Source organism: Canis lupus, chromosome 25 (assembly GCF_048164855.1).
Source record: "Canis lupus baileyi chromosome 25, mCanLup2.hap1, whole genome shotgun sequence".
NCBI classification, from domain to species: Eukaryota; Metazoa; Chordata; class Mammalia; order Carnivora; family Canidae; genus Canis; species Canis lupus.
The window spans coordinates 4,016,913-4,035,293 of record NC_132862.1 but is presented as its reverse complement, the minus strand read 5'-3'; the positions used below and the strand labels follow the sequence as shown (position 1 = coordinate 4,035,293).

The window sequence follows — 18,381 nt, the reverse complement described above, 5'->3', positions numbered from 1 at the left end:
TTGTTCCCTCATGCCCAGAAAAAAAATTTTTTTAATATTTATTTATTTATTTATTTATTTATTTGAGAGAGAGAGAGAGTGCAGGGAGTGGACGGCCAGAGGAAGAGGGAGTAAGAATCTTATTTTTTTTTTGTACATTTTTTTATTGGAGTTCAATTTGCCAACATATAGCATAACACCCAGTGCTCATCCTGTCAAGTGCCCCCCTCAGTACTCGTCACCCAGTCACCCCATTCCCCCGCCCACCTCCCTTTCCACCACCCCTTGTTCGTTTCCCAGAGTTAGGAGTAAGAGAGAATCTTGTTTTTTTGTTTTTTTGTTTTTTTTTTAGGATTTTATTTATTCATGACACACACATACACAAAGAGAGATTGAGAGAGGCAGAGACACAGGCAGAGGGAGAAGCAGGCTCCATGCAGAGAGCCCAACATGGGAGTCAATCCCAGGTCTCCAGGATCAGGCCCTGGGCTGAAGGTGGCACTAAACCGCTGAGCCACCTGGGCTGCCCGGTGAGAGAGAATCTTAAACAAGCACCACACCAGCATGGAGCCCGACGTGGGATTCCATCTCATGACCCTGAGATCACAACCTGAGCCTAAACCCAGAGTTGGATGCTTAATCAACTCTGCCACCCAGGCACCCTTAGAAAATTGTTTTTTTGAAGGTTTAGTTTGCTGCCGTACCATGGACCAAAAAGAAGATTACAAGAAATGGCCTTATGGATTTAACCCTGACTTTAGCCAAAAAGATATCCATTTTAGTGTTGTATCTTAATATCAAACAGTAGACAATTGACTAAGTAAATTATGGCATATAAAATTATGCCATGAAATACTATGCAGCCATTCAAAGCAGTATTATAGAAGAATATTTGATTATGCAGAAAATATAGAAGAATATTTGATTATGCAGAAAATTCATAATGTGGAAGTGGTTAATAATAGTATACTAAACTTCAGTAAAATAATCGAGTACCTAGGTGCACCTGGGTGGCTCACTTGGTAAGCGTCTGACTCTTGATTTCAGCTCAGGCCATGATCTCAGAGTCATGAGATGGAGCCCCACATTGGGCTCTGTGCTCAGCCAGGGTCTACTTGAGATTTACCCTCTCCTTCTGCACCTCCCACTTGTGCTCGCTCACTCTTTCTGAGATAAATAAATAAATCTTTAAAAATAATAATAATAATAATAACCGAATGCCTACTGAAGACCCTGTTGTGGGCCCTATATATTTCATAGTTCATTTTAAAGTGGAGGGAACTGAGGCCCAGAGACATAAAATGACTTGCCTGAGGTCACAAGGCTAGTAAGTGGTAGAACTAGGAAATTAGCTATTTCATTTGAACCCAGAGCTGTCTTCTGAGCCCACATTCTTTACCAGTGCAATACACAGCTTCAGGCAGATAGTATAATGTGGTAACTTTTTTTTTGATGTTGCATGTGAATTTATATATAATATATACTCATTTTTTAAAAATCAGGAAAATACACGCCAGAATGGTGATAGTGGTTACATCTGACTTATATTTTACTTGTCTGAATTTTCCATATGAACATGTACTATTTTATATTAATGAAACTTAAAAGTTATTTTAAAAATAGCTCAGTAAAACTTGTTTTTCTTGTGAGACTGAGTTCTAGAGTTAGAATAATTAAGATAGGATGGTATTAGCACAATAGGCAGAGAATAATTCAATTTAATTATTTAGTGAAGTTGGGATGCCTGGCTGGCTCAGCGATTGAGCATCTGCCTTCGGCCCAAGCCGTGATCCTGGAGTCCCAGGATCAAGTCCCACATCGGGCTCCCTGCATGGAGCCCCCTTCTCTCTCTGCCTGTCTCTGCCTCTCTCTCTCTCTCTCTTTCTCTCTCTCTGCCGCTCATGAATAAATAAAATAAAATCTTAAAAAATATATATTAAGTGAAGTTGAAGATAGGCATACCCAATTACCCCACAATTCCATCTATAGATCTACCCTCTACCAAAACTCATGTATTTATGCATGAGGATACATGTACAAGAATGATGTTGTCCATTTGTACAGTTAAATACTACGCAGCAGCAAAAATGAATGAACTATATCCGTGTACTGCAGCATAGCTGACTTTTAATGTTTAGAGAAAGAAGCAAAACAGAAATATGTGCCGTACAGTTACATTTATATAAAATCAAATATTTCTCAGGTGGTAACATCATAAGGAAAAGGAAATCAGTGATTAAGATTAAAAAGTCAAAGTAGTGGTTACATACAAAGGGAAAGAAAAGACAAGACTAGACCCAGGGGACCCCGGGGGTGCTTTTGTGCTGTTGGAAGTGGTCTTTCTCATGCCATGCTGGTTCTTACACAGTTGCTTGCTTTGTGATTTTCCATTATGCTATACATTCATATTTTATGCGCTTTCATACTTGTGTGTTTTATTTTACACACAAAAGGGTTTCAAAAGCCCAGCTCAGTGGAACTTGAATTAACACAAAGGAATTGATGAAGACCTTCAGGAAAATTACTCTTAGGATCATGAAGAATCAGCCATTTTCTAATCTGCTAATCTCTATTATTGTCTAGTGGACTCTGATTCATTGTTACTGTTTTGTATATATGTTTGCTGTTAGAAAATTCAGAGCCAAATTTGTGTTACGCACAACAAATGCACACGGCCATACAGCCAGCAGTGACTGTCCTGACCTCACTGCCGCCCTCATCCTTTTTTTCCTTTGTTTTCCTTCCACTCTTATTTCCTCATTTAAATAAAAAATTCCTATTTTTGAAGCTATCTTAAGAAAGACTATAAATGCATATATCTGATTAAGTTAATGTCAATATTCCCAGAGTTCCTTCAGTCACTAAAATAGAAAAGGAATACTGCACGTCTTTCTGTACTAGGAGAATTTTCACTGGAATTGATAACTTGCTAAAAAGAATCTACTGAGGCACAGGCCTTTCTGATACAACGTTGAATTGGCTATAGTTGTCACTGTTTCATTTCCTGAGTTTTGACCCACTTATTCTTTCTTCTATGTAAAGGGAACTACGGTGTGCACAGCCAATTGCCTTCAGCTTCATAAGCGAGCAGAGAGGATTGCGGCAGTTCTTGGTGATAAGGGGCATCTAAATGCAGGAGACAACGTGGTGTTGCTCTATCCACCTGGTAGGTGTTGGGTTGTTAAACTAGACTCAAGCTCCATTATCAGACCACAGAGCGTGAGAGGAGAAGTGAGGGCCGCCCTCTGCGCCCCGGGTAGGCCGTGCACTTCCCAGGTCTGGGAGCCCCAGGCACCCAGGCTAAGGTAAGAACCCAGCCTCACTCCCTGGAGTTGGGCAGCACCGTGGCTCTGCTGGAAGTGTGTCTATTGTATTTACCCTAATATTCCCACTGTCCGGCATAGTTGCTGGTGCTATGGTAAATATCAAATGAATAAACGAAGACTTTTTCTCTTTTGGAGACCCTCAAAAGAGGTGCTTTGTTTCTAGGAGTGTTCACCCAGCACCCAGTTCCTAAAGAATATTGTGCATGAACTTTTTTGACTTTGCATTCTTTATATCCTGCTCATTGTGTGGTCTTCCTTTGTTATTGCTGCTTTCGTCTTCCATGCTCTTGTTTAATTTTAAAGTGTTCTCTTCACAGTAAGAGGGACTCCATTATTTGATGACAGTTTGGTGCAAATAACCAGAATGTTGTTATATGAAATATTTGAGTTGTTCGTTTCTTTATTCTTCTGTCACATAACCACTCATGTGTTTGGCCTCTGGCCTTCTCTGGTCTTTTATCCCCCTTAGTTCATTTTGTTCTGTAATACTTACTATGCTATTTTATTTGCACTGATACTAAGATTTCTTAAAAAGTAAAAGAATCCCTCCTATGGTGTTCATGTGGGATTGTCTTCCACCCACCAATGAATGACATGGTGATGGACCAGAGCTTTTCCCCCCGAGGCCACTCTCCATGTCCTGGTAGTAGAGGGTTGTCTTCACATTGAGTCTCACTTTGCCTCCCTAAAACTCACATTACAGATGGAGGGACATCTCAGAAGTCTAATTGCTCGTCACACAGCAGCCTTCTAAATTTTTTAAATCTCAGGTGTTCCTTAGCCCTCCTTTCCCCGTTCTTTTATCTCCTAAGTTACCAGACCTGATTTCTGCAATTATTTCTACTAAGCAATATCAAGTTATGATAGCAAAATACCTTCCTCAGGTGTCTCTCAAGAGTTTACTTCTGGCCTGTTACTTATTCTTGGCTTCTCTGTATTTATAAAGTTGTTTTCCTTCTTTATGTTCAGTTCCTTCTTGATTTAAAAATTTTCTTCAGCTGTTATCAGTGTTAAATTATGATCTCAATAAACTGGCACATGGTTGAATAAACTGGTTTTGGAAGATCTGCTTTTTAGTTTCTCAGTGATGCTGGGCAGCTAAGTGACTCTGTTTTGCAGGCATCGAGTTAATAGCTGCATTCTATGGTTGCCTGTATGCGGGGTGCATACCTGTCACTGTCCGACCTCCTCATGCTCAGAACCTTACGGCCACATTGCCCACTGTCCGCATGATTGTTGATGTAAGTACCAAGCATTATCTTGGCCTTGTCCTCATCTGATAAAATCCAGAGTCGGACAGCTCAAGATCCTTACTAATTTTCTGGTTTTATTGAGTCAGGAAGTCAAATCTGTCTCCTGAAAACCGCCTCCTTTTCATTTATCTAACCAAAATGGCTAACATTTTTCAGTGAAGGAATCTGAGAAAGTGATTATTGGTGAGACACAGAATTGTGTTTTTATCATGAACGTTAAGGAGGTAAAGCTGTCATTAGTAATTCTCCTTAAAATTTGGGGTTTTTGGAACACCTGTATGGCTCAGCAGTTGAGCGTCTGATTTTGGCTCAGGGCGTGATCCCAGAGTCCCGGGATCAAGTCCCACATCCGGCTCCCTGCAGGGAGCCTACTTCTCCCTCTGTTTATGTCTCTGCTTCTCTTATAAATAAATAAATAAAATCTTAAAAAAAAAAAACACCTTGGGATTTTTTTTCCTCCCTTCTTAAAAAATGTTTTAATTTTTTTCTGGACAGTAGCCCAGGTAGTTACATGCCAAATTGAATTCTCCCTCGTGTTGGTCATTTTTATTTTAGTCACTTTTATAAATTCATTTGGTATAGTATAAAAGGTATCCAGATCTTGCCCTGGAGGTGTTAGAAGTTTTTTGTTTTGTTTTAAGATTTATTTATTTGAGAGAAAGAGAGAGCACAAGCAGGGGGAGGAGCAGAGGGAAAGGGGGAAGCAGACTGTCCACAGAGCAGGGAGCCCAGTGTGGGGCTCGACCCTGGGACTCTGGGATAATACCAGAGCTGAAGGCAGACGCTTAACTGACTGAGCCACCCACATTCGGGGATAGAAGTTTCTAGAGAATATAAGAATTGAAGGAAGTAACATAAATCTGTATTGCATCATATTCTAATTCATATTACAGCAAAGAGGCAGAGTTCTTTTTTTTTTTTTTTAAGATTTTATTTATTTATTCATGAGAGACACACACAGAGAGGCAGAGACAGAGGCAGAGGGAGAAGCAGGTTCCATGCAGGGGGCCCGATGCGGGACTTGATCCCAGGACCCTAGGATCATGCCCTGAGCCAAAGGGAGATGCTCAACCGCTGAGCCACCCAGGCATCCCAAAGACACAGAATTCTAATTTGTGTAGCATTTGTTTCTCTAAGAACCACTGTTGTATCAGCAGCCAGAGCCTGCAGTATAAAAACCATGTTCACCGTAGATGATTTTATTACAGAGTTCAGTTCAGCAAAATGCCCTCTTTACGTTGTGCAAAGTAGGCCAGAGCAGCAGGGAGTTTCCTTCTTTTGACAGTTCAAGGGGAAGTTGGTCACTTTGCGTTTCCACGTGTAGGTATGAAGGAGAGCTTGTTTTCTGTGACAGCTCCACATCCCTCAAATTCAGGGTATGTTCTAGATCTAGTAAATTTCTCCATTCACTAGACTGTGACAAACACGAACTCCTGCTCTGACTCCTCGCATTCCCTGAGCGATACAAAATCCATGTTTTTACTTTATCATGGTCTTCATGAAATCAAGAGATGTTGGAATCCATACTGAGATTATAACTATGAAATATTTTAGAAGCAGTGTTGTAAACAATAACAAGACCATCCTTCTGAGACAATTCAGTGTTACACATTTCCAGAAGGACAAATAGTACAACATCCATTGTACTATTGTATGTTCTTTGAAAAACAAGTACTGTCCTGTCCAGAATGGTGTGCTTCTAGTCCAGTATGAGTTGCTTTTAACAGCAGCCAGAACCTATAGTGCCACCTGGGGGATAAGCTTCCTGGTGCTTATTTCTCTCCATTTGTTTTCTAGGTCAGCAAAGCGGCCTGCATTCTCACCACACAGACCCTAATGAGGTTACTGAGGTCCCGAGAGGCAGCAGCTGCTGTGGATGTGAAAACGTGGCCAACCATCATTGACACAGGTGAAAGGGAGATCTCTCCAGAGCTATTGAAGGGGCAAGAGTATTCACTCCCTGAGATCCCCTGAATTCTCATGCTAAAGACATTTATGCGACCCTTAGGTTGCAACACATTCCACCTGCTAAGAGAGAGGCAAAACTTCATGTCTGGTTCTCTGGACTAGATGCTACAACAACCAGATCCAAAGATGCAGATCACAGTCTGCTTAGAGCTCTTGAAACAAAAGTGTGTTTCTCTTACTCTTGAAATCCTCAAATAGCAGTTAGATTCTTATGTAGAATGTAACCACGTACATGTAAGGCCATATAAAGATGATCTGATTCTTGATTTCCAGATGTGATATAGTTAAAACATCATTGGACTAGGAGTCAGAAGACCTGGTTCTAGTTCAAACTCAAGTACTTATTTTCTTTATAACCTTCTCTGTGATTATCCTTTCCTGAAATGCTACTTACCCATACCTGACTCATATTTTTTGAGAATATCAAGTGCAGCATAATAGGAAAGTACTTCAGAAACTATAAAGTACATGAATTTTAGATGGTATTCCTGCTAAAAAAGCATGGGGGATAAGACATGGGGATACCTGGAGAATGTTGGTAGAGGAAAGAGAGTGGGTTTTGGAGTCAAGTAGATGATATTTAAATCCTGATACTCTGTTGTTACTCTCTGTGTATCCCTACTAACTTGGGCAAAACTGTCCACAAAGTGGGAGTTGTGATAACCACTTCATGGAGCTGTAAAGGTTAAATGACATAATGTAAAGCACCTTGCACATAATCATAATAATAACATCTTTTATTGCACCCTAGTTATATGCCAGTCATCTAACGTATTACCTAATTTTATCCCTACCCCAACCCTATTAGATAGGTGTGAGTTTTATCCTCATTTTACAAATGGGGATAACAGGTATAGGGAAGTTAAGTAAGTAGCAGAACTAAAATTCAAACCCAGTCAATTTGGCTCCACTCCCAGCCTCTTAACCATTAATTTCTTCTGTCCCTCTTTTCAATAAGTGCTGCATGGTGTCTGTCCAACTCAGGAACATTTGTATGGGCTTAAATGCAGGGATGGCAGTTCTCTGTGATGGTTGTGTGCCAGATGCTGAACTAGAGTTTTTTAGATTTGTTACTTAAAGGACATAAGCACAGTTATATAACACAAATGGACTGTGTTGGTATTAATGATGCAGGTGGATCTACTGTGGCTTTTGGACTTGGTCACACTTCAGAAAGACCTGAACCGTGGACTCTGATAGAGACAACAGGAAGGTTTCTTTAGGAACATGAGGAACCCCACCCTATACAAAAGTGTGTTGAGGGATAGATAAAGTCTTTGCCTGGACCAGAGATTGGTGCCTAATGATAGAGAGATTTAAAAGTCAGAGTCAGAATTGTTTCTTGATCCAGAAAGCCAGAGGAGCCATTAAAGAGGCTTGGTTGGGAGCGGAGATATCCTTGACACTGTTGGTTTTGACACACTTACGAAGCAAATGTGGGAGGAAGTGTATAAATAAACAAGCAAAGGAAAATAACCCCTAATTCTAGCTTTTCATTCTTAAAAATCTACCACGTTAACTTGGAAAAAACTCTTAAAGCAGTCCATAATTATCGCATGTACTAAATGGTAAATAATGAACTTTAACTTGGAACCAGCATGATAACAACTAAGACTTTTGAGTTTTTTGAGTTGTTTTAAAAGTGCTCTATGTGATTTACCTTCCTATCAGTTCTATGAAGGTAGGTATTATTCCCAGTTTAGAGATCAGGAAACAGACACAAGTTAAATAACTCCCAAGTCACTTTGATGACAAAAGGCAGAGCTGGATTTGAACACCAGCGATCTGCTTCCTTAGTTCATGTCTTCTGCCTCCGTGTTACATGACCCCTTACTAACCTAAGAAATACATTTGCCTGATGTAGATTTGCTTTACTTCTATTACCCAGTAGTGTCCTCAGCCCCAACCCACTTCTAGGAGTGACATACATGAGCTGTTTAGTTAAATAAGAGAAGCCTAAGCTTTAGCAAATTTCGGAGGCTATATTTGTCCATAGCAAAGCCATAGAAAACCAGCTGAAGAGCGATGATTTTCATGCTCCAGTGTGTCTGATTGACATCAGGTTTTTTTCTTTTCATTGCAGATGATTTACCCAGGAAAAGATTACCTCAGTTGTATAAGCCTCCTACTCCCGAGATGCTGGCGTATCTTGATTTTAGTGTCTCCACAACTGGCATGCTTACGGGAGTGAAGGTAGAGTGCTCTGGATATCTTCACTCTCTCTGGATGCTGGGAAAATGCCAGGTCTGCAAAAAATAGAGATGACCACTGCCCCCAGGGACTTCAGATGTGGGGGCCAACTGGTTGTACCAGAGACCAGTAGGTGGAGGATCAAAGGTCCTTGCTATATTTAAATAAAAGCATTGGCTCTTCCGGAATAAGTTATCCCAAGGAATCTGTGTTATGAAGAGTTCTGAACCTGGCCTAGAAGCTAATAAGAGCTAATAAGATAATAAGAGTCACAGTAAAAGCCAGTAAGAAAACATAGATTCATGTTTTGTAGAACTTGGTATTAACTAATGAACAAAAGTATGTTGCCTTACATTAGACTTCTGTAGGCTTTTTTTTTTTTTTTTAGATTTATTTATTATTTATTTTAGAGGCTGTGGAGGGAGAGGGAGGGACAGACTCTCAAGCAGACTCCCTCTGAGGATAGAGTTTGACATGGGGCTCTATCTCATGACCCTGGGATCATGACCTGAGCCGAAACAAAAAGTCACACACCTAACTGACTGAGCCACCCAGCGCCCCAGACTTAGATAGGTTTTTTAAACAATTGAAAATAGACATCATTTTGAGGAGTTTGGGGGAGATTGAAACTTTTCAGAGCTATCATTAGAGCTTTTTCTGCCTGTGGGGATGCCAGTTCCATCGTGTTCCATGTTCCCTACTTTCCAGATGTCCCACTCTGCAGTCAATGCTCTCTGTAGAGCCATCAAGCTCCAGTGTGAGTTGTACTCTTCTCGGCAAATCGCCATCTGCCTTGACCCTTACTGTGGACTTGGCTTTGCACTCTGGTGTCTCTGCAGGTAGGAATGGAAAAGCAAAGTAACAGAATGAGTGGGGATGTCTTTGGGGCTATAACCATCTCATCCTTCCCTTTGCTACCTTAATTTGGTTTCAACAAAATGCTGATGTTTCCAGAATTCGTGCACCTGATATATCTGTGAAGCTCATTTAGTTTTGTTTATATTCCCTTTTTCCCTTATCAGTTAGTTTTATGCCTCATACAAAACGTCGGAGATCTTATTACTTACTCTCTACTCCATCCTGTAATCCTCATTTTAGAAGCAGAGCCAAGTAGAAGGATGACACTTGGGTGAAATATGTCATCCTTTGACAGCCAGGACGTACCCCCTAGGTTTGGCAGGAAGGAGTATAATGAGATTGGATGACAGCGTGTTGCTGGAAAGTAGCATGCGTGTCCTGTCCAGATTGTGTCTTATGGAATAGCAGATCCCCACTCCTCCCAGGGAGCCTTATCTCAGCCCTGCATGCTCACCTCCCTGGTAGACATCTCCATGAACGCTTCACAGTCACCTACAACTCAGCATTCTTCTGAGTGTCCTTATCTTTGTTAGGATGGGACCATTCACCTTAGGGACTAGGACTCACTAGGACTGTGAGCATGATCTTCCACTTCTGTATCTGTATGTCTCGCATCCAGTTAAGTGTCATGTCCTTTGTGGCTCCATTTTCCCTAAACCCGTCTGTACATAAGAATCACCTAGGGGTCTTTAAAAAAAGGCTAAATAACGGGCTTTCCCCAGACTCACTAATTTACATCTCCAGAGGTAGCAACCACAATTCCAGTATTTTTTAAATACAAGATTCTTGGGTTCCTTGTGATTCTGATCTGTACTTGGGTTTAAGAGGTTGAAGGTTGATGGCTGTGAACTATACGTCTAATATGTGACTCTGTCATTCCTTTGTTTTTATCCTGGCTGCACTGTCCGGATTCCAGGCCTCACCATCTCTCACCTCTCCTGTCTCTCCGTCATCAATGTCTGTGTCTCCAGTCCCTCTCCATGGTGCTAGATTCACCCCAGCTTAAAGCCTGCAGCGACTGTCTGCCGGGGAAAGTCTAAGCTCCCTCAGACCATAATTATGCTCTTGTATTACAGTTTGGTCCCAACCTTTCTGGCCTCACTTCTCACCACTTCCCTGTGATGCGTCCTGTGCTATAAGATTTCGTAGTAGGCTGCTATTTCTGATGACTTTAAACACACCATATACTTCTGGGTTTCTTTTCCTTCCCATATGCTGTTCCTCTGCCTGGAATGCTCTCACCCCCACCCCCATTTCCTCCAGCCAAATTCCTGCTCATTCTTTAAGCCCCCGCTTAAGCAATACCTACTCAATGAAACGCACTCACACACACACCCCACCACCCAACTTTCCTAATTTGGACAACTTGCTTTTTATTTTATGATGATCTTGATCTAATGATCTTCACATCTCAGTTACTGTATATACCAGTCTGTTTTATGGTAGTTATCATGTCTTGTGAGTTGGACAGGAACAAGATTGATTCTTAGACCTTTATATCTAATATGACCTCACACTGCACTTCACGGGCAATAAACGTTGGTTGAATGGATGGTGTACATCAAGATATCTCGATGAATTGATAATGTCAGCTCTCGCCTTTCTTCGTTGCAGTGTCTACTCAGGGCACCAGTCCATCTTAATTCCTCCTATGGAGTTAGAAAACAACCTTTTCCTCTGGCTCTCCACTGTCAACCAGTACAAAATAAGGGACACTTTCTGCTCCTACTCAGTAATGGAGCTCTGCACCAAAGGGCTTGGGAACCAGGTGGAAGTGCTAAAGGTAAGAAGTACCACAAGTAGCCGGTCCAGAGGGTTTTAAAGAAATGGGCCAGGCAACATGATACCCGAGTAGGGTTTGACAGGCAGATCTGCCTGTTTTTTTCTAGCCAGTCAACATTTTGTAAACCTCAGGAATTTTATTTCTTCCGCTAATCTAATATGTTCTTTCAGAGCTTAATCTGAGTCTTACTTTGTGGAGAGGAAGATGAAACTAGTCAGGAGGCTGAATGGAAATGACTGTGTAAAGATGAAAGACAACTCTGACCTCCATTAGGACTTTTTCTAATAAAATTTGCAGTCTCAGAGGAGTAGAGATTGGGGACTGCCCCAAAGATAGGGGTAACTCATTCATATGTGTATCCGGGGATGATATGTCTGACTGACATATGAGAGAGTCAGAAGACTGATTTTCTTAATAGAAAATTACGTGAAATTTAAGAAACAAAACAGAAGAGCATGGGGGGAAGGAAGGAAAAATTAAACAAGACGAAATCAGAAAGGGAGACAAACCATAAGAGACTCTTAACTCTAGGAAACAAACTGAGGGCTGCTGGAGGGGAGAGGGTGGGGGATGGCGTAGCTGGGTGATGGGCATTAAGGAGGGCACATGATGTGATGAGCACTGAGTGTTAATACGAGACTGTTGATTCACTGGCCTCTACCTCTAAAACCAATAATACGCTCTATGTTAATTGAATTTAAATTTTAAAAAATAATAGAGAATTATGATCTTAAGGATAAAAAGAAGTAAGATTCAGTCTCTGGAATGCTAGATCTCTTTTTCTCTCAGTCCCCTCTCTCCATTTTGAAATAGGAAGACATCTAAAGTACAGAAATGGGGAGATATAAAAATGGGTCCCTGAAGAATCTAAGGTTTTTAGATGAAAGAGGAAAGAGATAGAGAATGAACAGACTCACCAGTGGGTAGTAATGTTAGTGGAATGCGTTGGCATTTGGCATTTCTTTTCCCTGGGCGTCTGAGATGAGACTACACCATTCCTTGGCTTTTCCTGACTGGAGAGATAGAACAGTGGCCCTGCCTATTCAGTCCTTTTTGCATTCCTACTAACTTCAGCTCCCTGCCGTTGGTGTCTTACAGACCAGAGGAATCAACCTCTCCTGCATCCGGACATGTGTGGTTGTGGCCGAGGAGCGGCCCCGCATCGCCCTCCAGCAGTCCTTCTCCAAGCTCTTCAAAGACATCGGGCTGTCCCCTCGGGCTGTCAGCACCACTTTTGGATCAAGAGTCAACGTAGCGATATGTTTACAGGTGATGATCATGAAATTCCTTGATGGTCAGGGGAAGAGAAGTGTGTGGTGCTCCACAGCCAAGGCTGAGCAGCCAGCCAGCCTGAAACAAGCCCGGTTCCACTTACCTGCTCTGGGACCGCGGGCTTCGCCTGCCTCACTTGGCGCACCTACAGGGTGAAGATAATAGCGTTGTTCTTCACAGGCTCCTTCTGTGGGATCACCCCCTTACTAGGTGCATGCCCTCAGGCCACGCCCGGCAGCTGAACGCCGATTTCCACGTTTCTTGTAGTAGTTTAATGGTACATAATGATGAATCAAGATTTTTGACTCCTCTTTGAATTTTATCAATATCTTATATTTACCTTATGTTTCTCTGTCTCCCCCCCCCCTTTTTTTAAACAAAGGAAGCACAAATAAGTCTGTATTCTTTTCTTCAGCCATATGGCAAGATTGCCATGTTATTCTTGGTGGGTAAATAACGAGAAGAACTAAGTGATTTTCTGTGGCTTGGGGACTCATATGGTAAATACAGGCATGGACGAGAGTGAGAGTAAGAGAAGATGGCAGCCGTGGGTGGGTGCTTTCAGGGCTTCCGTGACCATGGGCAAGTGACTTTCAGGTAGCATCATGGTGATTTACCCATGGAGCCCCATCCCAGGCTCCCTGCCATTCACCTAGGCCAGTGTTGGTTCTGAAAATCCAGGGGATGCCGGCCGGTCTCGTGTCTGCCTTAAGTCCAGGGAGGAAGCCCCTCCTCAGCCTGGTAGCCTCTCGGGGGCTTCTCCAGCCCCGAGACCAGGCCCTGGCCTACTCTCTCAGGGGAGGGAGGGAAAGAAACACGAGGCCGTGAGTCTCTTTCAGGTGTTGACTGCAACCCTGCCTCATCTGTTCAAAGAGGGTGAGCTTTCAAAACAGAGTGTGGATTTTCTATACATATGGCTAAATTATTTCTTGATTTGAGAATGTGAAATATGGAAATACGTAAATAAACAATGCATTGATTTCTTTTTCTTTAGGGAACTTCAGGGCCTGATCCAACTACTGTGTATGTAGATCTGAAATCATTGAGACATGACAGGTACAGTAGATTTATTGTGCTCACTCCCTATTGGAGTTTCTAAGCATGAAAAATTTCCGAGCCTGGAAAAAGCTGGCTCTCTCCCTCATCCCTTTTATGTGTATCTTCCCAGGAGGGATGGGAAGAGGGAAGGAATTTGTTTTTATTAACACCTGATAAGGGGGATCCCTGGATGGCTCAGCGGTTTAGTGCCTGCCTTTGGCCCAGGGCGTGATCCTGGAGTCCCGGGATCGAGTCCCACGTCAGGCTCCTGGCATGGAGCCTGCTTCTCCCTCCTCCTGTGTCTCTGCCTCTCTCTCTTTCTCTCTCTTTCTCTCTTCTCCCTCTCTCTCTCTCTCTGTGTCTATCATAAATAAATAAATCTTTAAAAAAAAAAGACACCTGATGAGATTTACACTTGTAAGAAGAAAGCTTTAATTCTCATAGTTGCTATGCTGTTCTTTAATATTAAAGTGTAATACTTAGTTCCTTCCTGTGTAGAAATATTTTGTGATGTTTGATATAAACTGAACTAAAATGGATGATAGGCTCTTTGCTCTGGGAGTTTAAAAATAAAAGATGGAACAGATAAGATAAATGAGGCAGAGTAGAGTTTTTGAAACCACACTTTATCCAAACCCCAGGAGTAAAAGCCCTCCTCCTCATCAGCTTACAGGGGAAATGTTAGCTATGTCCCAAGGTGAGCACCTGGCCCTAGGGCTCTGGGACCTTTGCCCAGGCCCCACTGACCTCAGCGGCATTCACTGATGTGCCCCCTGGCACTGCCCCATCCTGCACAGGGAGAGCACAGTGGGTCTCAGCCTGAGGAGAATTTGCCCTCCAGAGGACCTTTGACAATGTCCACAGCCGGTTTAGGTTGTCACAGCAAAAGGGTTGCTACTGACATCTAGTGGGTAGGGGCCTGGGATGTTGCTAAACACCCTACAACGCACAGAATAGATAGCCCCTCACTAAAAATTATAAAAGCACATTATCTGACCCAAAATGTCATAGTGCTGAGTCTGAGAAACTCTGCTGTAGCATGAGAAGGAGACACAAAGTAGAGGCCTTAGGAGGGCAGTATGTAGCTGTAGCAGACACGGTGCAGCTAGTTTTTCAAGTGTGTGTGTGTGTGTGTGTGTGTGTGTGTGTGTATAGTGAATATTGTTCTTCTGCAGGGTTCGTCTTGTGGAGCGGGGTGCCCCCCAGAGTTTGCTCCTCTCAGAGTCTGGAAAGGTAATTTGTTCTATTAACCTTTGGAAGGTGGTCTGCCTGGGGAAACGGTTCATTTCATTTTTTATTTATCTTATTTTATTTTTAAGATTTTATTTATTTATTCATGGAAGACACACAGAGAGAAACAGAGAGAGGCAGAGACACAGGCAGAGGGAGAGAAACAGGCTCCCTGCAGGAAGCCTGACGTGGGACTCGATCCTGGGTCTCCAGGATCACACCCTGGGCTGAAGGTGGTGCTAAACTGCTGAGCCACCCGGGCTGCCCTATTTTTTATTTTTTAGGTGGTTCATTTTAAAGAAATCCGAAGCCTAGAATATATTAGCACCCAGGCAAGCCTTGAGTGAATTCTGAAGATAAATCAAGAATTTCACCTTAGCTAATACTTTTGAATTCATATGAGACATAGATAAGAATTCTAGATTTGAACTCTCTTCATTTCCACAGATTTTTTTTATCCAACTGACACCTTATTCTATTTTGACAAATCAGCAAAATTCAGTGTTCATTACATTCAAAGTGAAGGGGCGAACAACACTTAGAAAGAGGCAGTCCTGTCTTTTTTTTTTTTTTTTTTTTTCAGTCCTGTCTTTATAAATGTTACAAGGAGAAAAGTAGGTGGCAGTGGGGCGGTGCGGTTGCAGATCAGGGAAGGCATACATGTGTTTAAAGCTGAAAGAGAAATCAAAACGGGGAAGGGATTACAGATAGAGAGAGTGCGTGTCTCTGGGGAGAAGATTTCTTAGATTAGGTTGAGGCTTTAAAATGTTCAAGAACAAAAAAAAATAAAATTAAAAAAATAAAACGTTCAAGAGCAGACACAGCTCTTTGGAGTCCCTTTGGGCTGCTGTCACAGAACACCATAGACCGGGTGGCTTATAAAGAACAAACGTACTCCTCACAGTTCTGGGGACTGGGAAGTCCAGGATCATGGCACCAGCAGGTCCTGGCGAAGGATTTGTGGTTCAGAGTTGGCCATCCTGTTGCTGTGTCCTCACGCGGTGGGAGGCCCCGGCTCCTGATACCATCACCTTGGGGGTTTAGGTCGATTACATAGCGCGTGACTGTTGGAGGGACCATTACGTCTACATTACGTCTGTAGCAGCTCTGAACACTTCACTGAGGGTGATGGAACATCAGCATAAGCTGGCGAGTTTCTCATTCTTTTTTTTTTTTTTTTTTTGAGTTTCTCATTCTTTTGAGGAGAGAGGGACGATGCCTCCGAAGTCCTTCTAGTAATTCTGAAAGGCAGAGGGGGAGGTTCTAAAGAAAGCAGGGGATCGGGCAGCCCCGGTGGCGCAGCGGTTTAGCGCCCCCTTCAGCCCAGGGTGTAATCCCGGAGACCCGGGATCGAGTCCCGCGTTGGGCTTCCTGCACGGGAGTCTGCCTCTCCCTGTGCCTGTGTCTCTGCCTCTCTCTGTGTGTCTCTCATGAATAAATAAAATCTTTAAAAAAAAAAAAGAAAGCAGGGGATCCTGCGTACCCCGTCAAGCCGCAGATCCGGTCCCTGGGGCACTAACTCCAGCTCCTCTCTGCCGTTTGAACTCTTCCAAGTGGAGTCGGGCAGGTCTTACCACCTTGTCAGATCTCCACCTGCCTCAGCTCGTGGCTGGGCGCCCCAGAAGCCTTAGCGCGGTGCCCCACCTCGCCCGGCGCGTCTTTTCCTCCCTTGAGGTCTTGGATGTGGGAGCCTAGGTAGTCGTCGCAGCGCTCCTCAGCTGGCCCCAGACCCTAGAAACCCAAGATGGAAAAGGAGGTCCAAGGGACAGCAGATGGGTGGCCAGAGAAGCCGTGGGCCCCTCTTGGGCCAGCCCCGGCTGCTTTCCTCTCCTGAGGGAGATCCCAGGGGCAGGCCCATTCTCCTGCCAAGGCCGCCCCCTTAGGCCGATGCCTCATGTCTCCCCGCTGCCCTTCCTGCTCTAGGGAGTTCTGGCCGCGCTCCAGTGAGCAGGGCCCATGAGGAGAAAGGGCGGTGCTTGACCGGGGCCTGCTCTCCGGCTCTGGGCTGTAGTTTCTCGTCCCTCTGAAGAGAGAGCGGGCCGCTGGCTCCCTGGTTTGCCGGGAGGGCGGACCCCCCGCCTCCGGTGTCCACCGAGGACAGTCCAGCGGGCACCGGGCGCCGTCGCCGCGGCCTTGGCGCGCTCGCCACGAGGGAGGCGGCGGACTGCGTGTCCGGGGGTCCTTAGAGGTGGTCCTCTGTTTCCCTCGTGCTCAGATCTTACCTGGCGTGAAAGTGGTCATCGTTAATCCCGAGACCAAAGGGCCTGTCGGAGACTCTCATCTCGGAGAGGTACGTACCGGTTTTCACCTTTACTCTGAAGAGTCGGCAGTACGGACTTCCGGGCTCACCTTCGAGAATCCGTGAAACTGGATTTATTAGCTTCTCTTCCGTTGTGAATTGTCACCTTTTAAAAGGGTTTTAATCTTCTCCGGAAGGCCCGAGACGAAGAAGAGGGAGCCTGAGAGCGGGGTGGAGGCGGATTGAGGCAGCCGGGCTGGAGCTCGCCCGGCTTGTGCACGGACGTTGCCTTCGCCGGAAGAAGATGGGCACGTCCTCCCTGTCTCCACCTGTCGGGAACCGAAAGGAGCCACAAATACTCAGTGTTTTAAAAACGTGGAGATTTTATATTCTATTCTAAAATGTATCCATATGTGTATTAATATCGATACATTTTTTTAAAGACTTAATTTTTCTTCCCTCAGATATTTGAGGGGCAGCGATGTCTCACCCCGTAGTTTGCCACAGACGGCCTGGCCTGCCCCTTAGCAGCCCCTGACTAGCGAGCCCGGGGCCTACTCTTTCTGGGCCTCAGTTTCCTCATCCGTAAAAAAATAATTGCACCCGCCTCACCCACCTCGTGAAATTGTGCGACAGCGAAGTACGTTATTGCCCATCTCTGAGGCGCACGGGGCAGCGCCCGTCGCTCGTGGGTTCTCAGGAAATGCTAGTGGTGACCGTTGTTAGCCCCTGCTCCGTGCCGTGGGAGTTCAGGCCCCGCGCTCTTCCCGGGGGCCTTGTACGCACCGTGCGCTGGGCTGCCGCGCTCTCGTCGGGCGTCCAGGGCGCGGGGAGCCCGCCCGGCTCTGATGGGCGCGTGGGAAGCCCTTGCTGAGCGAAGGCCGCCCGTGTGCTTGTTGGCGTAACAAGGGGAATTCTTAAAAGGTGACAAGCCGCCCTGGGAGTGAAGGGGCGCCGTCCTGCGTGTTCCCGGGAAACGTGACCGACTCCCTTTTCTTGTAGATTTGGGTGAACAGCCCCCACACGGCCAGCGGCTACTACACCATCTATGACAGCGAGACTCTTCAAGCCGATCATTTCAACACCCGCCTGAGCTTTGGGGACGCTGCCCAGACGCTCTGGGCTCGGACGGGATACCTTGGTTTTGTCCGCAGGACGGAGCTCACCGCGGCCACCGGAGGTAGCTCCCCCGCCCGGCTCCCCCTTCCACGCCCTCGCGGCCTGTCCCCTGCAGCCTGCCCCCAC

At 44.5% G+C, this 18,381-nt stretch overlaps 1 protein-coding gene and 1 long non-coding RNA gene across 7 annotated transcripts in view; one reads left to right on the top strand and one right to left on the bottom strand.

Moving 5' to 3' along the window:
* DIP2B (disco interacting protein 2 homolog B) overlaps window positions 1-18,381 on the top strand; it is a 220,652-nt gene that overhangs the window by 194,427 nt on the left and 7,844 nt on the right. For all 6 annotated transcript variants that reach the window (XM_072797923.1, XM_072797922.1, XM_072797924.1 and 3 more), the window contains 11 exons: window positions 3,022-3,145; window positions 4,425-4,546; window positions 6,356-6,467; window positions 8,610-8,719; window positions 9,425-9,555; window positions 11,189-11,357; window positions 12,456-12,626; window positions 13,624-13,685; window positions 14,843-14,900; window positions 17,113-17,187; window positions 18,139-18,316. In XM_072797923.1, coding sequence (XP_072654024.1) covers window positions 3,022-3,145; window positions 4,425-4,546; window positions 6,356-6,467; window positions 8,610-8,719; window positions 9,425-9,555; window positions 11,189-11,357; window positions 12,456-12,626; window positions 13,624-13,685; window positions 14,843-14,900; window positions 17,113-17,187; window positions 18,139-18,316 — 1,312 coding nt within the window. The remainder of the gene's footprint in view (window positions 1-3,021; window positions 3,146-4,424; window positions 4,547-6,355; window positions 6,468-8,609; window positions 8,720-9,424; window positions 9,556-11,188; window positions 11,358-12,455; window positions 12,627-13,623; window positions 13,686-14,842; window positions 14,901-17,112; window positions 17,188-18,138; window positions 18,317-18,381) is intronic.
* LOC140617101 (uncharacterized) lies at window positions 16,012-18,376 on the bottom strand. The gene is made up of 3 exons (XR_012017348.1): window positions 17,753-18,376; window positions 16,381-17,465; window positions 16,012-16,138 (listed from the first exon to the last, which is right to left on the bottom strand). It is a non-coding gene; the product is annotated as an uncharacterized lncRNA (long non-coding RNA).